This window comes from Semicossyphus pulcher, unplaced genomic scaffold (assembly GCF_022749685.1).
Source record: "Semicossyphus pulcher isolate SPU_LCO1_2020_fin unplaced genomic scaffold, fSemPul1.0.p SCAF_25, whole genome shotgun sequence".
NCBI classification, from domain to species: domain Eukaryota; kingdom Metazoa; phylum Chordata; class Actinopteri; order Labriformes; family Labridae; genus Semicossyphus; species Semicossyphus pulcher.
Window position 1 is genome coordinate 7624998 of NW_027211699.1, and position 21599 is coordinate 7646596.

At 42.9% G+C, this 21599-nt stretch overlaps 2 protein-coding genes across 4 annotated transcripts in view; both read right to left on the reverse strand.

Annotated features, from left to right (window-relative positions):
• Positions 1-7121: 7121 nt before the first annotated feature.
• ddx5 (DEAD (Asp-Glu-Ala-Asp) box helicase 5) lies at positions 7122-13117 on the reverse strand. 2 transcript variants are annotated; one of them, XM_069675809.1, is made up of 13 exons: positions 12966-13117; positions 12067-12238; positions 11842-11938; positions 11624-11757; positions 11429-11494; positions 11004-11145; positions 10757-10917; positions 10499-10671; positions 10277-10387; positions 10128-10189; positions 9983-10042; positions 8447-8668; positions 7122-7873 (listed from the first exon to the last, which is right to left on the reverse strand). In XM_069675809.1, exons 1-13 carry the CDS (start codon positions 13016-13018, stop codon positions 7458-7460), a joined length of 1869 nt encoding a protein of 622 aa, XP_069531910.1. In that variant the 5' UTR covers positions 13019-13117; the 3' UTR covers positions 7122-7457. The 2 variants fall into 2 exon arrangements, with proteins under 2 accessions (XP_069531910.1, XP_069531911.1); XM_069675810.1 differs by having other exon boundaries at positions 7764-7873; positions 8434-8668.
• A 754-nt stretch (positions 13118-13871) lies between these two features.
• smurf2 (SMAD specific E3 ubiquitin protein ligase 2) overlaps positions 13872-21599 on the reverse strand; it is a 62229-nt gene continuing 54501 nt past the window's right edge. For both annotated transcript variants that reach the window (XM_069675947.1, XM_069675946.1), the window contains exons 16-19: positions 20716-20974; positions 19396-19597; positions 18411-18486; positions 13872-16838 (exon numbers count right to left, since the gene is read on the reverse strand). In XM_069675947.1, coding sequence (XP_069532048.1) covers positions 16739-16838; positions 18411-18486; positions 19396-19597; positions 20716-20974 — 637 coding nt within the window. In that variant the 3' untranslated portion in view covers positions 13872-16738. The remainder of the gene's footprint in view (positions 16839-18410; positions 18487-19395; positions 19598-20715; positions 20975-21599) is intronic.

A 21599-nucleotide genomic window follows, 5' to 3' on the forward strand; every position in this document is an offset into this window, starting at 1 on the left:
AGTCGCTGTTGTGATTATAAATGTCTAAATAGAGAGACGAGATAAATAAGTCGAGATCTCGAGGAAATAAGTTGTTATCACGGGAAAGTGGAGTAAACAAAATATATGGATCATGTCCGCTTAGGGCTTCCGAACATAAGAAGTTTGCTTCTTTCTCTAAGTAAGGATTGCTACGCCTAAAGGAAAACCAGGAGTGACGGAGGTTATTCTTTTCATGGCTGGTTATCAGACACACGCCCTGTGGAGTTATCTCTGTGACACACAAGGAGTCAAGGTCTAATGCGAAGATTTAAACTTTACCTGCTGCCAAAAACCGCTGATAACAAAGACGGCCTGCAGAACTACAGTGCATGCATATTATCCTGTGTGTGTGTGTTGGCACGAACACAAATATGCACAGTGAAGGGGGTGGGAGTGTGTACGCTGAAGGCACCTCTGCTTGTAGAGTTAAACAATGCCTTTCACGCCTCAGTAGGAAGAAGTCCGCTCAGCATGCTGCTCCGTCTCATGCTTGCAGCGGGTGTGTCGTACGCACACACCCAGAACAGTTACTCCTCGGACCCACACCCACATACCTGCAGGGCGAGAGGGAGGGTTCAAGGAGCGGGAACAAAAAGGTGAAAAGGAACACACAGACAGGAGTGAGTGACGGGACAAGAGAGTGGTGTTGACTGATGAGGCAACAGGTTAGTCTCCCTTGACCCTGACCTTTGACCCTAGAAGTATTTAAAGAGGCTATTATGGATATTTGTAACTAGCTTGTGAACAGGGTGTAGCATGTACTAAGTAATGATGCTCGCCCACTCCCCAAGATTATTCCGTCTAAAGTCCGGTTCTTGTCCTGAAGATAATCTCAGCCGTGCTGATACTCAGTGCAGCAGCACTCCCTCTTGTATGACGCTGCTTTAATACACCACGTCCACAAGCAGGAGTAAACAGTAATAAGCAACAACTGATTTTTTATGCTAATTTAATCCTTAATTTTGCTCCACCAACACAACTAGTTCCACAAGTTAACTGGAACTGGACTTTTGCCAGTTAACACACAAACCTGCTCTCTAGCTCCTTTGTGTGTCTACATGCTACTTTGTGTGATGGTCAATTATCTGTGCGCTGCAATGTATCGGTTAAGCAGTGGATGAGGTGGTTAACGAACTCTTCAGAACACCTGAGGCGAGTACTATGGTTGGTTAAAAGTCCCAGTTTTTTAAGTGTAATGGGTCCAACCACAGTTAAGTGCAAACAGTTGCATTATGGGTAAGAACTAACATAGCTGCAGAGGAAAGATACAACCTAATTATCTATTTATCATATTCTGCACCAGGTCTAAGAGTTTCACACAGTTTTTATTCGTTTGATATTTGAGCATAATGTGCATATTAAACAAGGGCAACTGCGGAAGAAGTGGGTCTCTACGGAAGCCCTGAGCGGACATGCATCCATACATTTTATTTGCCCCGTTTTCCCGTGATGACGAGTAATTTCCGGTTGTTTTCTCGTGATCTCGACTTATCTATCTTGTTATCTCGAGACACTAGATAAAGACTGGGAGCATTTTAAACTCAAACTGAAACTTCTGTGCTCCCTGTTTCACATTCAGTTTTATTGTAGGATATTTTGTAACGTCTCTTGTGAAGTTGTTGTTGATTTAATGTATTTTAAAGGCTATAAATGCTGTAGTCTGTGGCATCGGTTTACATACTTGTCCCTATGCAAATAACATGAAATAAATAAATAACGCTGCACCACTGTGACAGCAGATGATCATAAAGGGGAATCTACACAGGCGACTTATTTGAAGCGTATTTTTGACACGCGTGTGCTGGGACAGAACCGCTCCAATGTTATTCAATGCTGCAATCTCCACCAGGCACGTAAGCTGCGCGGGAGGCTGGCTGAGTAATTTTCTGCTGCTCTGTTCGTTTTACTCACCTATTCTCTCCCGCTGCTGCGTGTCAGTGAAGCGTAGATTGACTGCTGTAAATACATGCCAACAACCGAGGTATTACACCATGTGATCTCTTCATTTCTCCAACTTTATTTAGTTTCCTGTTGAAGTTATTGATCGGCTCGATGAGCAGGCAAGATTCATTTGAAAGAGCATTGAACATGTACATCTCCTCAACATCTGGGTATACCAATCCTTCTTCTACATAAATACAGAATTTAATGCACAATTAAGAAATACACATGCACACTTTTTAGCATTACTGCCACTCCTATTTATGCCCAGGAATTGCAACTAGCATTGGCTAACGAGCCTGCACTTAGCTAGCACGTTCGTCTGACGCTACAGTGTCAGTGTAGATTCCCAGTAAGTCTTTTCCCCAGAGTTGTGAAAGCACAAAACAAACATAGAAACAGGTTTAACTTACCTCATCAGTGATGGCAATGGCAGCATGGCATGTCCTGCTCTGCAGCATCACAATGAGCAGCCTGTTGTTGTTTTATTAGATCGACAGAAAATTACCCCGTTATCACGAGAAAACCAGCTTTGTTAACTCAAGATAACGAGATAAATAAATCGAGATCTCGAGAAAACAATTACAGGTAAACTGAGTGGATAAAATGTATGGATGCATGTCCGCTTAGGGCTTCCGTAGCTTAATAAATCACACAAGGTCCAGGCTCGGCTTTGCGTATTGATACAGACAGGAGGGGAAATAATAACACGAACACCTGTAATGCATCTTTTAACACTTCTATGATATGTTATAAGCTTGTTTAAAATGCAAGGCTCCCATTAAATTGTATGCGTGTTCATGTGTTCATGTGCTCCAATCATGCACAGCCCACCTGTTTAAACTCCACATTGTGCAAGACATCAGAGATAAGCACGCTTTCGTCTCACTCTGATCACATCTACATGCTCTGAATCCTGAAGAACTCATTGTTTTCACACTGTAAATAGTTTCACTGTTAACTAATAATAAGTTCAAACATGTTTTTTCACGCTCATGCTCCTGTCAGCAGCACTCAGGGTGCGGCTGTCACTTATCAGTGTGAAATGAAAAGGCGATCCTCTCTGACTCACATGCCTGCGTAGTATTTACCGAGCGAGCGTTCCTCACATACTTCAGGTCCACGGGTCTGTAAATATGTAGAGAGCAATTTAAATCAGCCGCGCCCACACGGCAATCCTGTTCGCCGAGAGCAGCTCTGATCTGCAATCAACAGGTGCTGACCTACGCACAGGTTCAGTCTGATTACATACAACATGGATGGTGGTGGAGAAGCAGTTCTACTGTGACACGTGGGCCTCACAGTTTCATATAATGATTTCTCTTAATATCCTATAGTTTGAAGCTGTATTTATTGATACCCTGGGACCCAAGAGGGGACCCCAGGGTAAACCTGAGTGGGAACAAGATGATTAAGAAGAAAGGAGGGGAACAAACTATACTAGACAATTCCCCGTTGGGAAATCGCGAGAGTGGGCTGTGCTGCGCTGCATGTCTGTGTGCGCGTGATTTGCAGCGTCTTCATCTATGGTATTTGTCTAGACAGACACATTCTGTACTTATGGATAGCCTATAGCTTTGCTAACCCCTGTTGGGAAATTTCCTATGGAGATCTGTTCAGGCCGAGACTATAATCATGCATGTGAAATTTGAAGCTGATATAACATTGTATGTAACAGGTAGTACTGGCTCTTGCCAGTAGGTGGCGCTAAGAGTGTGAGCGAAAAATGATTCTGTAGAACTGTTCAGTCCGACACTGTAATCATACATGGGAAATTTCAAGCTGATTGAACATTGTATATGAGAGTTACTACTGGCTCTTACCAGTAGGTGGCGCTGTGACTATGAGTGAAAAATGAATATGCAGATGTGTTCAGGGCAGTACCCTCATGAAACCTGTGAAATTTGGAGCAAATCAGACAATGTATATGAGAGTTGATACAGGCTCTGCCCAGTAGGTGGCGCCATCAGTATGAGTGAAAAATGTATATGTAGATGTGTTCAGGGCAGTACCCTCATCAAACCTGTGAAATTTGGTGGAGATTGGACAATGTATATGACAGTTTATACAGGCTCTGCCCAGTAGGTGGCGCTATGACTATGAGTGAGAAATGTATATGTAGATGTGTTCAGGGCGGTACCCTCATCAAACTTGTGAAATTTGGTGGAGATTGGACAATGTATATGAGAGTTGATACAGGCTGTCACCAGTGGGTGGCGCTATAGTATTGGTAAGGAAAGGAGTGTGTAGATCTGTTCAGGGCGGGACTCTGATCAAGCATGTGAAATTTGGTGCAGACAGGATGAAGTACAGGCGAGTTATCGCAGCCTAAATGTCATGGCGAGGCATCATGGCGAAGGTTATATGCGCCGCGCCGCCAGGGTCACGCCCTCTGTTGTAACCTGAACAAGTTTTGTCACAGACCTTAATCAAGGTCATACGAGTTTCCTGACATGAATTTGAGGTTAACATGTTTTACCACCTTGGAGGAGGGGCTTATATGTCACTTCCTGTTTCCAGTAGCGGGCGCTAGGCCTGATGGGAAATATTTTCATGTAATTGTGTTCAGGCTGGGACTCTTGTCATACACGTGAAATATGAAAGACCACACACACACAACTGTCCAATCAGAGTCCTCCTGTGTTGTCTGTCATCTGTATCCGAGGTGATTTGTCCAATGAGATGGCTGATATCTGTGCACTTGACACAGACGCCGGACGATCATACTCTGCTGCAGTCTGTCTGTCTGTGTGACTTACATTGGAGTGAATGGAGCAGTTGAGCGCTACTCTTGTCGGTTAGGGGCAGATCAATCAAAAACCATAAGTCCTACTGATAAAGTAGACAGATTGGGAGAAAGAAGACAAGTGTGGCTACAACTTTGTGAAAAATCACTGTTCTACTGTGTAATTTGTGGCTGGGGTGAGTCACGGAAAGAGAGAATTTCTGAGAGTTTTTTGGAGTCTGAAGAATTAATTGGCCCAGCTGAGCTCGGTTGCCGTGGTGATGGTTGTCGTTACTCCCTAGCAACGACCAAAGCTGGTGTCTGTGGCAGCTGATCTGAGCGTGATTTCTGGCTCACATTTAGGACGTCAAACTACTGCCATTTCTTCCAAACCAAAGATGATATCGTCAAAATTTCTTCACCATTAAGCCAGAAAGGCCTTAAAGAACACAGACATAAGTTTTTGTGGTCCTAGCTTCTAAAATGTGGTAATAGGAGCGAGTTAAAAACAGGTGCACTTTCGAAAATCCTGGAAAATCCTCCTCCCGATTAACATTGGAGTAAATGGAGCAGTTGAGAGCTACTCTTGTCGGTTAGGGGCAGATAAATCAAAAACCGTACATCCTACTGATAAAGTAGACACATTGGGAGAAAGAAGACAAGTGTGGCTACAACTCTGTGAAAAAATCACAGTTCTACTGTGTAATTTGTGGCTAGGGTCGCGAGAGAGAGACAGAATTTCTGAGAGTTTTTTTTGAGTCTCCGCACTCTGTCAATTAGCTCTGCACGAACATTCCGCAATACACACCCATTATAAATCCTGAATTTTTCCAAAATAACTCACCATTTTTAAAGGCTCACCGTTCAAAAACGAAACATGGTAGGAAAAAAGTTCAAATATAACTTAAATAGACAAGACCCGTGCCTACATTTTAAAGTTTGAATGGTGTTTCTAGGTGAACGTAGGCCAGAGCAGGAGATGTTTGAAAAACGTTGTAGATTTGCGCGTTTTTTGTACCTCGTCCCATTCATTCCAGATGGGAATTTTTTCCCAGTTTTTCGCGTCTTACGACGCGAAAAATTAATATTCTGGAGATAAAAATAATAGCATAGCGAGTTAGACCGAGCCGCACGTTTTGATGTATTTTTTGTTTGTGTGCGCTCAAAGCTGCGGGGCAAGAAAGAAACCGAAAATCAGGGAGGAAGAATAATAAAAAGAGGCGCAGTGAAGAACAATAGTGGGCTGTGCTTCGCACAGCCCACAATGGACCCCTATAGCTTTGCTATAGAGGGGGCCATTGTGGGCTGTGCTGCACAGCCCACTAAATATACTTTATTAAGGCTTTATTTACCTCGGGGTTCACATCACTCAGGACATGTCCTGGATCCGCCACTTCAACATCATCATGGTACCTGGACGGGGAACAGAAGAGGGTTGTCCGCTCGGCCGAGCAAACCATCAGAAACACCCTCCCATATCTGCAGGACATCTACCACAAGCGATGCAGGAGAAAGGCAAACACAGCCACCCAAACAATAGACTGTTCTGCCTCCTGCCATGAGGCAGATGTTATCGCACTAAGACTGCGAAGATGAGTCTTTCCTGAAGCCATCACAAGGTTTAATGAGCCATTCTAGTGCACAGCTCATTAAAATGTTTACAGCCTACATCACCCCCCATCAATTTACACAACTACTGTACCGTGTACGTAGCACAACACATGAAGTCTTTACCATATTACTTAAATCATAACATACAATTTTTCTTCTCTACTTTAAATGTTATAGTACTCTTCAGTGTTATTTTTCATTTCTCTATGTAAATAAGTGTGTACATTTCCTTGGCTTGACAGGTACCAAAAGCATTTTACTACACATTGTACTATGTGTAACTAAGTGAACAATTAAAAAGACTAGACTAAAATAAAACCCAATATTTCAATGCATTAACTTATGCTAGACAATACCAGCAGATGGAGACAACACCCCACCTTCTGATGTCTTTAATCCTGTGTAGTTCTATAACAGGTTGAGTGTTTCTTTGATTGAGATATATTTTGACCATTGGTACAAAATTAAAGAATTAAAGAGTTTATACAAGTCATCAAAAGTTCATTAGTGTTGCCAAGATGCCAATGAGTCTGACGTGACAAACAAGTTGCCATCTCTCTGCTGCTGGGAAACCAGGCAGAAGCTGCAGGTTTAGATTTATACTTTTGCTACACGTTTTGTAAACAGCAGATTCTAGTCCTGCAAGATACTATAAACATCAAGCGACACGTGCTAGTTTAAGAGGGTTACCACCACTCTAAAGACTCAACAGGATGCTGGAATAATTTTGTGGAGCATGACACCTACTGGACAAACAAGGTAGTACAAGTGCAAATTATTACCCATGAGTAGATTGAAAGTAAAGACAAGACAAAATGACAAATGTTTTTTACGTTTTATTTGAAAGATCATGCAGTGCACTTCCAAGGTAGGAGCTTAACATCACTTTCAAGGATACACATGAAAAACCGATACATTTGTAATTACCTAGTACAAAACATAACTAAACCATTAATGAGGAATGTAACAAATTAAATAGTAAAGGGGAAAACAAGTGCGCAACACCACTAATGCTGCACTGCAGATCTTAAAAGGCTTGATACGAGGTTCAAGTTGTTTGTAACCCTGTTGTGTAAATACAAAAAAAATTCAGGATCAAGTGTAGAACTTAAAACAAGACAAAAAGCAATAAATTACTTCTTTCAAGTGTACGGTGTGTTTACTGAGAGAACTGAGGAGGCATGGGGTAGGGCACCAGCGGTGGGGGGTGCTGCTGCGGAGCCTGTGCCTGCGGGAAGGGGAACGGGGGGTGAGGCGCGCCAGTCTGTGCTCCGCCCTTATTGGGAGCGAACTGCGCGGCCTGGAAGTTGTTCGGGGCTCCGAACGCTCCCGCTTGGTTGTTGAAGTTGGACTGTCCGTTCCCGTTGTAGCTGCCCCCACTGAAGCCGTTACTGCTGGCGCCGTTGCCGCCCCCATAGCCTCCGTTCTGGGAATTTGTGCCAAAAGCTTTGTTTGGTCCGTTGTCAAACCCTCTGCCGTTATCCCTGTCCCTAAAACCGCCAAAGTCACGCCTGCCAGAATACCTATCCCGACGGTCGTCTCTATAATCACCACCTCTGCCGCCCCTTGAACGACCTGGAAAAGAAAAAACAACCTTAAGAGACGTGGCTAAAGTCACGTTATAAACACAAAACATTAAACCTAAAACCATTTATCCTCCTTAATATAGAATAAACTTGAGTTTCGGCCAATACAAGTGCCGTGCCGATTTCCTACTTAACCAGTATGGATGCGATTAGTGGGAAAAGACTGAGGACATCTTAAAAGCTTTGAACAGCGTTACTCTACACTTGCACTGTGGTTTGTTAGCTATTGGCATGAGGAACAATTGGTTTCAGGTAAATCATCATGTGACAACACCTTTGTTTCTTTAGCAGCCATTATATGTTGGCTGTATAGGCTACTGTTTTGTTTAAGTAGTATCGGATCTATGCACTAATTTGCCCATTCTCAAATACCTCAACAAGGATTTTAGGTTGCATTAGTTCTTATACCAGTATCAGAAACGCCACTATGAGAAATTGGTTTGAAAAGCTAATAAAGACCGTTACAAAGCCACCCAGTTCTCAGGAGAAACAAAGGAGAGCAGCAGAAAGAAAGAGGCTGCAGATCACAGCGCAGTTTCTGTATCTCACCAATTAGATTTACCTCCTCTGTCTTCCGCCATTTGGAGGAGCTTGGGGTTGATCGCCTGGTTGGCCTCGCGGAGCACAGAGATGAGGTCACTGGCCTGCCTCATGTTGTTGGGAGTGAAGAAGGTATAAGCCGTGCCTGTCTTTTGGCTACGAGCCGTTCTGCCAATACGGTGGATATAGTCCTCAGAGTTGTTGGGGTAGTCAAAGTTGATGACAAATTTCACGTCTTCAACATCTGTAAGATTGTGTTGCAGTGTGGCATACAGGAGGAGGACAGCACACAAAGAGGTGCACCAACGCCACCACAACAACCAGATCAAAAACAAAAGAGGCCAAGTTAGTATGGTCATGAGGTAGGGATGGCTGGTTAATCCACAAGGCTGCAAAAGACTAGCATTAGAGAAGCTACAGAAATATAACTCCATGGGGAGACTACGGTGGGAAAAGATAAAGGATGCACACTCCATTGGCTTCCAATCCAGCAGGATAAAATAAAAACCCTCCCCTCTAGGACCACCCTCAAAAAGAATGGATCAGAAGTCTTACCATTGTTTGGAGTATGCATTCACTAGTCCATTCCCATTGCAGCGCTCGCCCCACACATTACCAAATGACCTACAGGTGTCCCGCTATGTACAAAACTTCTCCTAGTGTGCTTGAACTAGCACTTAACCATGGTCTCTTTGTCAAACGCTCATGAGATGCTAAAAAGCGCACACTGCAGTGTCTCTTGCCAAAAAAAAGAAAAAAACTGTAGATCTGAGCCAATCTGCAGGATGCCTACAAACAGTGCACCCCGACTCTCGGCATGGCAAGATTTTTCCAGTGTTCACTTGATCATAATGTCTCTTGTTGGCAGGTCTCGACATGACTTTGAAACGCAGGCGAGGGAGGAGTGTGAGCTTGGATTTTGTCCAAGTGTGTCCAACTAGCATGTCCCACTGTCACCAAAAGCGCCAGTAGCCATGTCACTACAGAGGTGAAGGTTTGATCGATTTGACGGACTGCTCTTCCAACACAAGTTTACGGAACTGCAATGTTAACGCCACCCATGCTTTACAACAAGTCTACACAACCAAAAGCACCTCCCAAATGACTCGCATGGCTTGCAATGCAGTGCCCAAACACGCATGCAAGACAATAGGAGACAGTGTAGCTGGGCTTTGAGCTGGGACAGTTACAGAGCCTGGGTGTGTGAAGCAGTCCAAACCATTGCCAGAGAACAGACGATGTATGGGGGAGGAACTGTGGCCAGCCCTCAGCTCGCCCCCCCTTTTTAGGCAGGCCAGCACGCTACGCTGCACATGGGCCTGGTCACCTCTGTATATCTGCGCGACTGGGAGACCCGTGCCTCGCCAGTCAGGACACCTCCAAGAATCCTCCTTCCCCCTCTGGAGACCTGGGCTTGTCATGCCAAGCCCCTGCCACACAGACTGCTCCTTCAGGCCAGGGGAGAAACTCAGAAAGAAGCAGAAGAGTTAAAGAAAGCAAAAACACTTTCTTTTTGAAATACATTAAGAGAACAGAACAGTTCAGGGAGGATACTGACCTAGACCTCTGGAGGCAACATCTGTAGCAATGAGAATTGGAGCCTTTCCATATTTGAACTCTAAAATGCAAAAGAAAAGTCAGATATGATAAAATTGTTTCCCGCTTGTTGTAAAGATCATCAACCACTGATGATTTCAGCTTACCATTGAGAACCCAGTCTCTTTCTTGCTGGCTTTTGTCTCCATGGATTCCCATAGCTGGCCACCTGACAAGAGAAAGGTTTGATTTTTAACACCCAAGTTCTTCATAACTTCACAAAGTTAAAGAGCAGAGGCAGCTCTACAACACTTACCCATCCCGTCTCATCCTCCTTGTAAGGTCATCACAACGCCTCTTTGTCTCCACAAAGATGATGGTCTTGTTCTCCTTCTCGCTCATGATTTCTTCAAGCAAACGGATGAGTCTAAAAGACGACAAAACGCATCTCAATAAATCTTACATTTTGAAGCACAGGCACAAAACGCTATCGTGCTTTAACACCGCTTCCCGTTACCACCATGGACTCATTACTCACTTGTTTTCCTTCTCTCCATCATTGCAGACGTCCACGATCTGCAGGATGTTGTGGTTAGCACTGAGCTGAAGTGCTCCAACATTAATCTGGACGTATTCCTTCAGGAAATCTTCAGCCAGCTGGCGGACCTCTTTGGGCCAAGTGGCACTCCACATCAGAGTCTGACGGTCAGGCTGCAAAAAAATGCAACAATTAATAACAAATTTGAAACTTAAGTTCCACATAGGTGTTAAAAATCATCTAGGTAAGCAAACGTACTCTGATTTGGTCAACAATCTTTCGGATCTGTGGCTCGAAGCCCATGTCCAACATTCTGTCGGCCTCATCCAGCACAAGGTAAGTGCAGCGACGGAGGTTTGTCTTTCCTGCCTCGAGGAAGTCGATGAGTCTTCCTGGAGTGGCGATGCAGATCTCCACACCTTTGAGGGAAGAGGCATTGTTAGTACTTAACTCCAAAAATGACAATTTGTGTCCAAAGTGTTCAGAAATCAAACTAGAGGTATACCTCTTTCCAGGTCACGGAGCTGGGGTCCCTTGGGCGCTCCTCCATAGATACAGGTGGATTTCAGGCGAGAAGCTCTGCCATATTCTGCTGCCACCTGTTGCACCTGCTGAGCCAGCTCACGAGTAGGGGCGAGCACCAAGCACTGTAAAGAGAAAAATGCACAAGTCAGCACAAGAGATACACACCATTCAGTTCTGAATAACTAAAAAGGAAACATGTCAGGAGGCCTATTTTAGGTCACTTCAGTGTCAAACTGCAGATCATTTAAGTTTAAGCTCTGGGTTTGTTCTGTATGACTTCATAGGTGACCATGAAATTCATCCTAAAATGTGTTAAGTTGACTCTGAGTTAGAGTGCTAAACATGAATATATTATTCAAAAAAAAGGTATGTGAACATTTGTGACATTGCATTAGGACTACTCACAATAGGTCCATCTCCACGTTCCAGGAAAGGCTGGTGGTTGATGTGCACAATTGCAGGCAACAAATACTGTAAAAAAACAACACCACAACAGTCACTCACATGAGCAAATATGGTCATGTAATCAATCTCACTAATCTGACTTTTCAGCAGACTTTAAAGCACTATTTGATCAAACTAATGCAACATGTAACTTACAGAAAGCGTTTTGCCAGAGCCAGTCTGAGCAATGCCAACCATATCCTTTCCACTGAGAGCCAGAGGCCAGCCTTGAGCTTGGATGGGTGTTGGTTCAGTCCAGTTCTGTTTGTTGATCACATCCATCACATAAGCTAAAGGAAAAAATACATTAATTCATTTGGGTGCTCTAAATTACCTTCATGAGATTGTGTGTAACCGTTTTTTTTTGTACTTACATGGGAAGCTGGCTTCGTGGAACTTTGCAATAGGATTTGGGCATTCTCTCCCCTTAAATGTGATCGTTTTGGACCTTCTGTATTGTTCAACTTCTTGCTGCAAGTTGAGAAAAAGGCAAATAAAGTTCAGCAGCCATAACTTGTTGCGTAACTGCAACACGTGCAGGAGGGAGCACGTTTTCAGCAGTGTTGCATAACATTACAAGGACCATGCCGTCTACATACCGGGGGCCTGCGGACAACGTCGGGATGCGCTTGGTAGAAGTTTTTCTCAAACTTTGGTAGCTCGTCCAGGTTCCATTGTTTTTTCCGCAGCCGCTCACCGGGGTTGCCGAACTTTCCACCGCCTCCTCCACCACCACGGTTGCCTCCGAAGCGAGGAGGGCCACCACCATAGCTGAAAGGAAATTTGCCGTTTAGTTACCGTAGATAAAGTCAGGCTGGGTTTAACGGACACATAAATGGTTTAAATCGAACTCGGACCCAGCTTTACTGCGTCATTTTTGTGAAATCACAACTGTCATATACTTTCCAGCCAGCAGAGGAACAATGGAAAAACAGCCGGCATTTTGTATCCGCATTCATGCTGCCACATGGCGAAAAGCCGACTAGCCAGCTGGATTAGCAACCGCGCTAGCCTTTCACATTTTACACGTTAGCCCCAGAGCTAACATCATGTAAACACAATTAATGTAAAAAAAAAAAAAAGTTAACCTAGTATATTACCTTGGAGACAATCACTATAAGCACCGTGATTAAAAGTTTCCTATGGCGGCTGTATGCATCGCCCCGTTAGCTGCCGTTAAGCTAACGTCTCCCTGAAGCTAAGGAAAAGGGCGCAAGGCCAAACTAGGCCTCGAGCCAAAGACAACGAAAAAGGGCTCCGTTCACCGGTCCGGGCCTTGTGTGGATAAAAACGCCGGTTAACTGCTTGAATCACATTTGTAGGTTCCCACTAAAACACTTTGAATAAATAACGTCGAATTCTTCTTAGAAATGTAATAATGAACATCTATCTTAACGTCTTTCATTTCATTTTTTTTTTTTTTTTAGAATTGTCAGCCATTTCTACGAATCACACGAGAACAAAACTAGCCTGAAACAAATGAAAAAACGGTACTTACCCTCTATCTCTATCCCTGTCTCTGCCGCGGTCTCTGTCGGAATATCCTGGCATTTTGAAAACAAGTGTTATAAATAAAAAAGATAAATACACTGCTGTTTGACTGCCGTCTAAAAAACCCGACCGGCAGTGATGCTGAAATGCCGGTAACGAAAAAATGAGGACCGGTTTATATGTCAAGAGGAAGTCCCTCTTCAGATGTATTCATCCGCCAAACGGTTTCAACTTTGGGTTCAACCGATACACAATATAGACACGACACAGAACAGAAACAGTGAAACTGTGTTCGCTTTAACTCGTACTTAAACACTTGATAAAGATCCCATAACCCTATACTGGTAACAGTTTATAATATAACACACGAGACTGAACCGGATAAGCGGTACAGATATTGGATGGATAGAACATATAAAAGGGTTCTTTTTTGATCACATATAAACATTTCATCGGCAGAACCTAAACAAATCTGAAACTATATTTTATCTATTCTCTTGCACTTAAAAAATATCTGTGTAATATTCATTAAAAAAGCAGTTGTTTGGTGCTTCTTTTCCGATACATTTAAATGAGCACAACAGAGTTGGCGGATGGATATGTACGAGACAGAACCTCGTGATCCGACTCTGACTGTGCTTCCGATGTATTACGGTAAGTTACGTCATCCGGACCAACCCAAACATGAAAGAAAAACTTTTTTTCCCTCATTTGTACATTATAATTAGTAGAAATGTGACCCTTGTCGGGTTTTCCATGCAAATATTTATAAAGAATTACAGATCGTTTTGGTAGAAAACTATTAAAATGAAACCCAAAGTGTGGCAGAAGGCAGTTTTTCAAATGTCTCCTTGGTTATACACACAACCTCAAAGGAGGCCAAGAAGACTGAACTCATGTCTCAACTCTTTATTTTATCAATATAGGAATGGGTACTACAACATAAATACAAAATAAAATCTGTATTAATTCCCTCTGGCAGTGACAGAAGCATTTTTTTAGACAAAATCAGAATCAGGGTTTAATGCCAAGTAGGTTTACACATAAACAAAACCCTCTGTGTTTTTTATTTTGTCAGCTCAACAGATTTCTCTCTTACACAGTGGGGCATCAACATATGAAATATTATCCTTATGAATGCTTATCTTCTATCCAGTCTGTGTACATACACCGCTACAAGACCTCCCCATATATAAGAGTCTTACACTGACCCCCTTTTTGTTAGCAGTTCCATTCTTTCTCACTTGACCCCCTTTCCCTGCACCCCCTCAGAGCCATCTGCCAGACGTTTTAATCCACTGTGGTATCGGTTACACAGTAGGTGGTCGTGGACGTGTGCCATTCAGATGTAAAGCGCGATTCTCTGCTTCCCTTACTTGACATTTATTCCCAGTGATAAAGCCCGTGATAAATGGATATAATGTAAATCACTGTTACAGAAAGACGACAGGACATATCTTTGTACAAGGCCTTACATTGTTAGACAAAGGCAAGTTTAATTAGAACTAATGACACACAAAAATAAAATACTCTTACAAAATGATAGTGTTAACGTACATCAAATTGCATCAGTCTGCTATGAGAGATATAGTCCTGCTAGTGGATCATGCTATTAAAAAAACAAACAGAAAAAAAAACAGCGGCATCTCTCAACTGTGACTCGTTTAATACAAAGTTGGGTTCTTCAATGAGAGGCGATGTAGTAAAGGAACAGACAGTAGGGCGATCAGCTTGTGCACTGGACTTAAAAGGCCTATGGATAAGTGTTACAGAAGTCACCTTTACCTACACGTGGCGACCTCACTCTGCTCGTGTGCAAGTCCTCTTTTCATTTCAAGAAAAAAAATCCTCTTCTACTTAAGTTAAAGATAAATTACAGGTTGTTTGATCCACATATATGAACAATATTTTATAACTGTACAAAGCACCATCTGAGGACACTTTTCACTTTGCATACACATTAGTCTTACATAAAAGAATGAAAAATGAACAGTTCATTTTTTTTTTTTGTAGTGTATGCAAACATTAAGAACAGTCCACGGTCATAGAGATTGCTAGACAGGCAGCATCTTCTGAAAACATTCAATTTCATTTTTAAAATCGTAGAAAACAAACAATCCCACTTTGCTCCAAATAAAAACATCACCGTGGAACTGTGTAGCAGGCGAAAACAGGAGTCAGTCTCATTCAGTTCCCTTTAAACCGAAAAGCACATATGGACACATGCGACAACTTCTTTGAGTTTATGGGGTCTCTGCTGAGGGCGAAACAATTTAAACAACGAGACTTTTTAACCCCTTAACATTCAGGAAATCAAGACGAATCAGATTCTCATCAGGCGTCAAATCAAAAAAGGACGTCACAAACTACAAATGGAGTCTCCTGAGAATGTGGCAATGTAGAGCTCTTGGTTTCTTGGACAGGTTTTTGTGGCCACAAACAGGCATGAGCACGAGTAGTGTGTTGTGGACTTGAAGCAGTAGTACGTCAATGAGTAAGGGTGCCGATAAAAGACAAACGTTAATGCTATTTAGCACCACATGGCGAGAAGGTAGTAGAAACATCGACTCTGACTCCTCTGAACAGAATCACGGTTCGTTTTCATGCTACTGACATTAAAACAGCCCTGCTACAAATGACGGACTGTTAAAAAACATCACATTGTGTGTAGCTCCAGGATGAAATCAGTAGAGTTTAAAGGGTCCGCTCAATATTTGCAAAGATGAACTCATTCAAAATGTTTATGGCACTCGGAGGATGTTTTGTTAAAGATCTTGCTGCCCTTGTAAGACACGCCCCTCCTGGTACAGAGTGAGAGAAATAAACAACAGCATTCTTAAAAGTGAGATTCAGTCAAGCTTAAATCCGTTTCCACAAATTGTCTTCTATAATTTAAACATTAAAACATTTAAAAAGGTGGATTTTTTCCGGAACAATGGAAAGGGGGTTTCTGAAATATAACAGCAATAAATTATATATATTATATAGAATTTTATTGTTTCTTTTTCAATTTTCCCTGTTATATAAAAATAACACATTTTAAGCTATGCATTCATTTATTCATCTTCAAACAAAAGTAGCCGTCGAGCGTGTGAAATGGGTTCGTGTGAATGCAGCGTCGGTTGTTGGGCGGCGACTCAGGAGCAGAGGGTCCTGCTGCTGTCTTTGGAGAGGGTTGTAAACATTCGGCTCGGCCTAATTCAGTGTCTCGTCTTCGTTTTTTCCAGCCTCTGCTTTGCTGATAGCACCCGAAGCACCAAACATCCAGAGTCCTGCACGCTCTGCATCCAAATCTAGTGTTTCCAAGTGGAGTTAATTACTTAAACCAGTCAAACCAGACAAACCAGTCCTGTTAATGTCGTTTCAGAGTGGACTGACCTTGTGTTCTGCTTGGGAAGATGGAGCGTTGCTACATGTAATAAAGTCTATTTTTAAATGCTAAAATGAACTTAGAAAAAAGGGAAGAGCTGGCAACATTTTGCAGGTTCCACAAGTTAGTAAAGAGTCTGAGTTATTAGCAGCTGAAGAGATCCTTTTCAATGATAAAAAAGACAGAAAGGAGGGCTGGAAGGTCGAAAAATAAAAGTCAGGTGACATTTTCTGGTCTTCTCTGCCCACCCTCCCTTAGCTTGGCCACATGACCCTGGGAAGTATGAGCGTCCCCTGGGTGAAGCAATCGTGTGTGACCCCCGTCTGAGTGGCAGGTTTGTAGGGAGGAGGCTCATCAGGACCAAATCACGTTGCTTCTTCTCATCGCTGAGCTCTGCTGTCGTCGGCGACTCACTCCACAGCGAAGCCGCACGTCTCCTCGATGGCAGTGAGCAGCTTGTCGTACAGTTTGTCGTAGTGCTCGTAGGGAGGAATGTCGATCCGGTTGAAGCTGGAAAAACAGACGAGGAGAGATGAAATTAGGTTCTGAAAACATCTGAAGGATTTCATTAAGACTACTTTAGCCCCTTTCACACATGCACTGCACTCCTGTACATTTCCTGACATGTCCACACGACATGGTGAAATGTCCACAAGGAGTCGGGGTGAGCCCATGTGTGAACGCAGCAGGTAATAGTCAGGAACATTAATCAAAAGTGAGTGGGTGGGGTGATGACGTTTGTATCATGTGACCGGTGTGAAACCAGAAAAGCGGCACAGAACAGGATGATTAGAAACATCTGAGGTTGAAGAAGAAGGATCATTTAAAAGATGTCTGCAAACTGGAGAGATGAATAGATTCGGGAGCTTCTGGCTGTGAGGGCCGACGCTAAAATTATTATTATTATGATGTGGGGAACGGCGAGGGACTTTTTAAGTCGTGCGCCACCGTCTGTACAACAGTACAAATCTCCTGCTGTGTGGGACGTGTGTGAAAGGGCAACTCTGGAAAATTTCAAGGGAAGATTGTCTTGACATTTTCTGCAAATTGTCAGGAGTGCATGTGTGAACTCAAACAAAGCACTAACTTTACCATGTTTAAGAAACTGTACAAAAAACATGTTCAGTAAGTAAGGACAAGAGGAAACGCTGTCCTGGGTTAGATGCTTTCTGTGCTATTCGGGACTTTAAGCAGCGACGGTTGAATGGACGGCTACGGCATCTGTCGTTACAGCCCAGAGTGTGAGCAGGTAAGTATTTATTTTATTTTATTTATTACTTTATTTCTACTTTTCTACCAAAAGGTCAGAACAAATCATCATTAAATAATATATCAGTAATCAATAGTCATTAAATAAAGAATAAAATCACAAAAATACACATACAGAATGCATGCATGTATGAAGTGTCTGTGTATTTCAGCGTATTTGTCATTTCATTTATATTCCATTCTACCTTTAGTAGTTGTCTGGATTATTAGTTGATTTGTTAAAGATGCCCGCTAGTTTGAGAGTTTTTCTAGTTTGTTGTAGACATGTCAGGAACAAATCGTTGCTTAGTGACATCAGATTTCTACCACTACGGCAACCCATAAGGAATGTTTCACATGCGCTGCAGCCGTCCCTCAGCCACCGCTGCTTGAAGTCATGATTAACACGGGATGGATATACTACTTAAAAAACAATTATTGTCCTTTAACTGCACATATGGATTAGGTGTTGAATCGTAGACCTCGTGTATTTCTCATCCGACTCCTTTTTGAACATGTTTGCTTTGTGTTGAATTCTGCAATCGAGTTTCTTGCAGAGGTTTACTGTTCATTCTTTTATTGTTATTCTAATCAACTTATTAATCTACTCTTGTTTGTTTACATGTCTGAAAACATCAATCAGTCAATAAAGCATCACCCTAAAGGCACACACAGAGTTTTGTTGCAGACTTATTGCTTAACAGTCTTGACTGTAAAGTGAAAATGTAGTTTAAATGAAGCTTTTCAAGGTTAAACACAACTCTTATCTTCTTTCTCAAAGTCAGGCACCATGTCAAACAACGTGAACATGTTGCAGTTTAACAGTTTCCTCACCAGGTGTGGGCTTTGGGCAGGTTGTTGGTGCTGGCGTCGATCTGGTGGATGGTGAAGAGCCGTGGACCTGCAGCACCTGAAAAAACACAAGAAGTTAATTAAAAATGGACCTTCACGCACACCGTAGCTTTAATTCTTTTGATTAAGGAAGTAAAGAACAAAATAATTAAGAAGCTCCAACAACACAGAAACTCAAGAGGTAAACTCAAACTGGAGCACAGAGGTTCGTAAGGACGACCAGTCGAGCTCGAGAAGAATCAATCCTTCCACATCCTTGTTTGCTCTCCATCAACAAATACATGAGTCCCTCATTGTGTTGCCTTTTGCCTGTAACTGAATGCACTTTAAATATTCAGTTAGTAGCGATAACGTTCTCCTCTTACTGTAGTTTCAAACTTTAAGCCTCAAAGGGAAGCCACAGACCTTGTAAGTCCAAGTGTGTGTGTGTTTAGGTAGTCTGGCCTCTGCTGATGTTTTGACCAAGAAAGGACGGCCATGTTATATAAGGTGTGTAAGGGTGCAGTCTGCCTGTGGATCATGCTGCTCTCCGCATGCCTGGGTGCTCTGTCTCCAGGCAGCAGTGTCTGCCAGGACGGACCCACTGAACCGCTGCACTACGCGCACGCTCAGGGTTCATCTCAGGTCGGAGAAACCCAGAGACAGAGACACTCAAGGAGAAGCCAAGAAACCCAAACACACACACGCCCTAGATTGTGTTGACAGAGCCTGTGAGGTTAGAGAACATGGTGTGTGCAACAAAGGGAGAGTCAAGAAGGCTCTACCACACCTTTGTACGGATCTGAAGTCAATTAGCATCCAGCTTTTTTGTGAATCTCACAGAGAAAGCCGTTCACACCAAGACACTTCCGGAGCCATTTCATACTGAGGGCTTGTTTGCATCAATCGCATAACAATTCCAATGCAAAAGGAGCGTTTACATTACAAAACATCCTGCATTCACGGCCTGCATCCTGGGTGTTAGTACCTTGGAGGGCCTTGAAGCCTTGCAGGGGAACCCTGGAGGAGCCGGTGACAAACTGCAGCAGCCGGGCTCGGCGCTCCTCATCGAACGACTCCACGGCTTTCCAGAACCACTTCACGATGTTGCTGTCGGGAGTGCAGTGTTTGAGCCGCGTGTTGGACTTCCAGTCGTTGATGTCGATTTTACCCAGGCCGCACACAATCAGCTGCAGGTCGAGATAAGAAGTAGATTATTGTGAAAACTTTCCAATATGATAATAATTCTCTCTACCTATAAGGCCCTATTTAACCTGTTTCATAATTGTTGTAGCGTCCGGGAGCTCCCGGCATTTTTAGTACTGTGTTCCGTTTAATGTTTACCTCATGTGCTACCTTCAGTTCTGTAGATCCTTTCTGTAAACAGACCGACGTCAAATTTACCGGACTTCTCTCGGCGTATTAATTTGATTACAGTTAGTCCTCCGGATTGTGTGATCGGAGCTGCATCCCTAGCAACGGTCTGTTCTTCATAGCAACGGTCTGCTATCGAGAAATAACAGACCTCGTAATGCCGTAATTAACCAATCAGAATCAAGTATTTAACACAGCCGTGTAATAAGTTGTAGTTAATAACTGGGATTGGAAAAATACATATTGCCGTTAGGGACTGCTATTTTCCCCCACTAAGCTTCTGGTGTTTTCTTGCACGAAATCACGTCACACAATCGTAGCTGGTTAACATGCGGGACCTATCAGATGGAGCAATGTGACGACAAAGAGCTGCTAGGGAAGCTAGGCCTTTCCACATGTCATTTTCTCATATCTGTTGTCGGAGCCATGACCTGCTAAAAGTTGTTTGTTTTATTTCTTTACAGTGTGGGAGGAAATAAGGGACATTTCTCTTTTATTTTGAAAGTCTTGCGTTGTCAAGTGAAGGATCCGTTTAGTTTTCAGACTCTGAATGTTGAATCAAGAAGCAAATAGAGAGAAACGTGTTTGATCACATATTCGTTACAAAGTTCGAAATCATTGATTATTGAAATGTCTGTTTTTTTTCCAGGAAATAGCAATTTACAACTCTTTGGTTGGTGTTTGTTGTTTTTCTGGGGTTCTTTTTGGTAATGTTATGAATGAAATTCTGTAAATAGCTTCAAACGTCACATATTTAGTATTAAAATAAAGATGAATTTGTGTCTTTTATAACAAAAGCAACCTGTGAGCCTTAACTTTTCTCTGTTTGTTTGGGTTGAGGGTCCTCCGTGAACTGCAGCAACATTTTAAATTCTGTTTGGGCCCAGAGGGATAATGTAATGTATAATGTAAACATGTCTGAACAACAAATCACCTCGAGCTCCTTCTCATCGAAAGCCTTTAACAGGTGTTGTGGGATGACCTCGTTGAAGCCCTTCTGCAGAGCCAGGAACTGTGCCTCGATGCCTCGCAGGAAGCGCCAGTTGACGTAGAGCCGGACATACTCCTTCTTGGTGTCCTGGGTGACGGGGATGCTCTTGCCGTTGGGCTTGAGCTCGTGCTGGATGATCTCTCCGTATGCGTTGTGTTCGACACAGAAGGTGTGGTCCAGCACACCTGTGATGTCATTGTCCCTGAAGAGAGATAAACACGTCAATCAAGATTTATCGTAAGATTCGGTGTATCAGACGCACTTTTAATGCATTTTTTTCTGAAAAGTGGGCTGCGTCTTGTGTACCGCTGCAACCAATATACAAGTATAAAATGTAGAGTTATTTTATTGTGTTATGGTATTTTACCCAGACGATGGTTCTGTAATCTACCATCGCCAGTGTGGCCGCCACCCTCAAAACAGGACGTTACTATAGGCTGATCTCAACCACCGCACCGGTAGCTAGCAGGATAGCAGGACTTGACATGGTGAAAACAGATGCTAGGCTGTAATTTGTGTGTTTTAGTGTTGAAAAAACTTGTACACTACTTTATTTTTTTTAATAAATAGCTGCAAAAAACCTTTTTCACTCTGGGATACCCCCCAAAAACAGACTGCATCATATATTCTGGATTTTACGGTAATTGCAGAATAATTATAAACTTGAAAATACGGAAAGTGCTTTTCACTTTTATTCCAGTGAAACACTGGCGATCTTCTTTTTACTGCTTGCATACGGATCCGTGAAAAACGAAGGTGAGCTGCTCTAAATATAGCCAGGTCCAGCCCTTAAGACTTCTTTTGATATACACTCACTGGCCACTTCT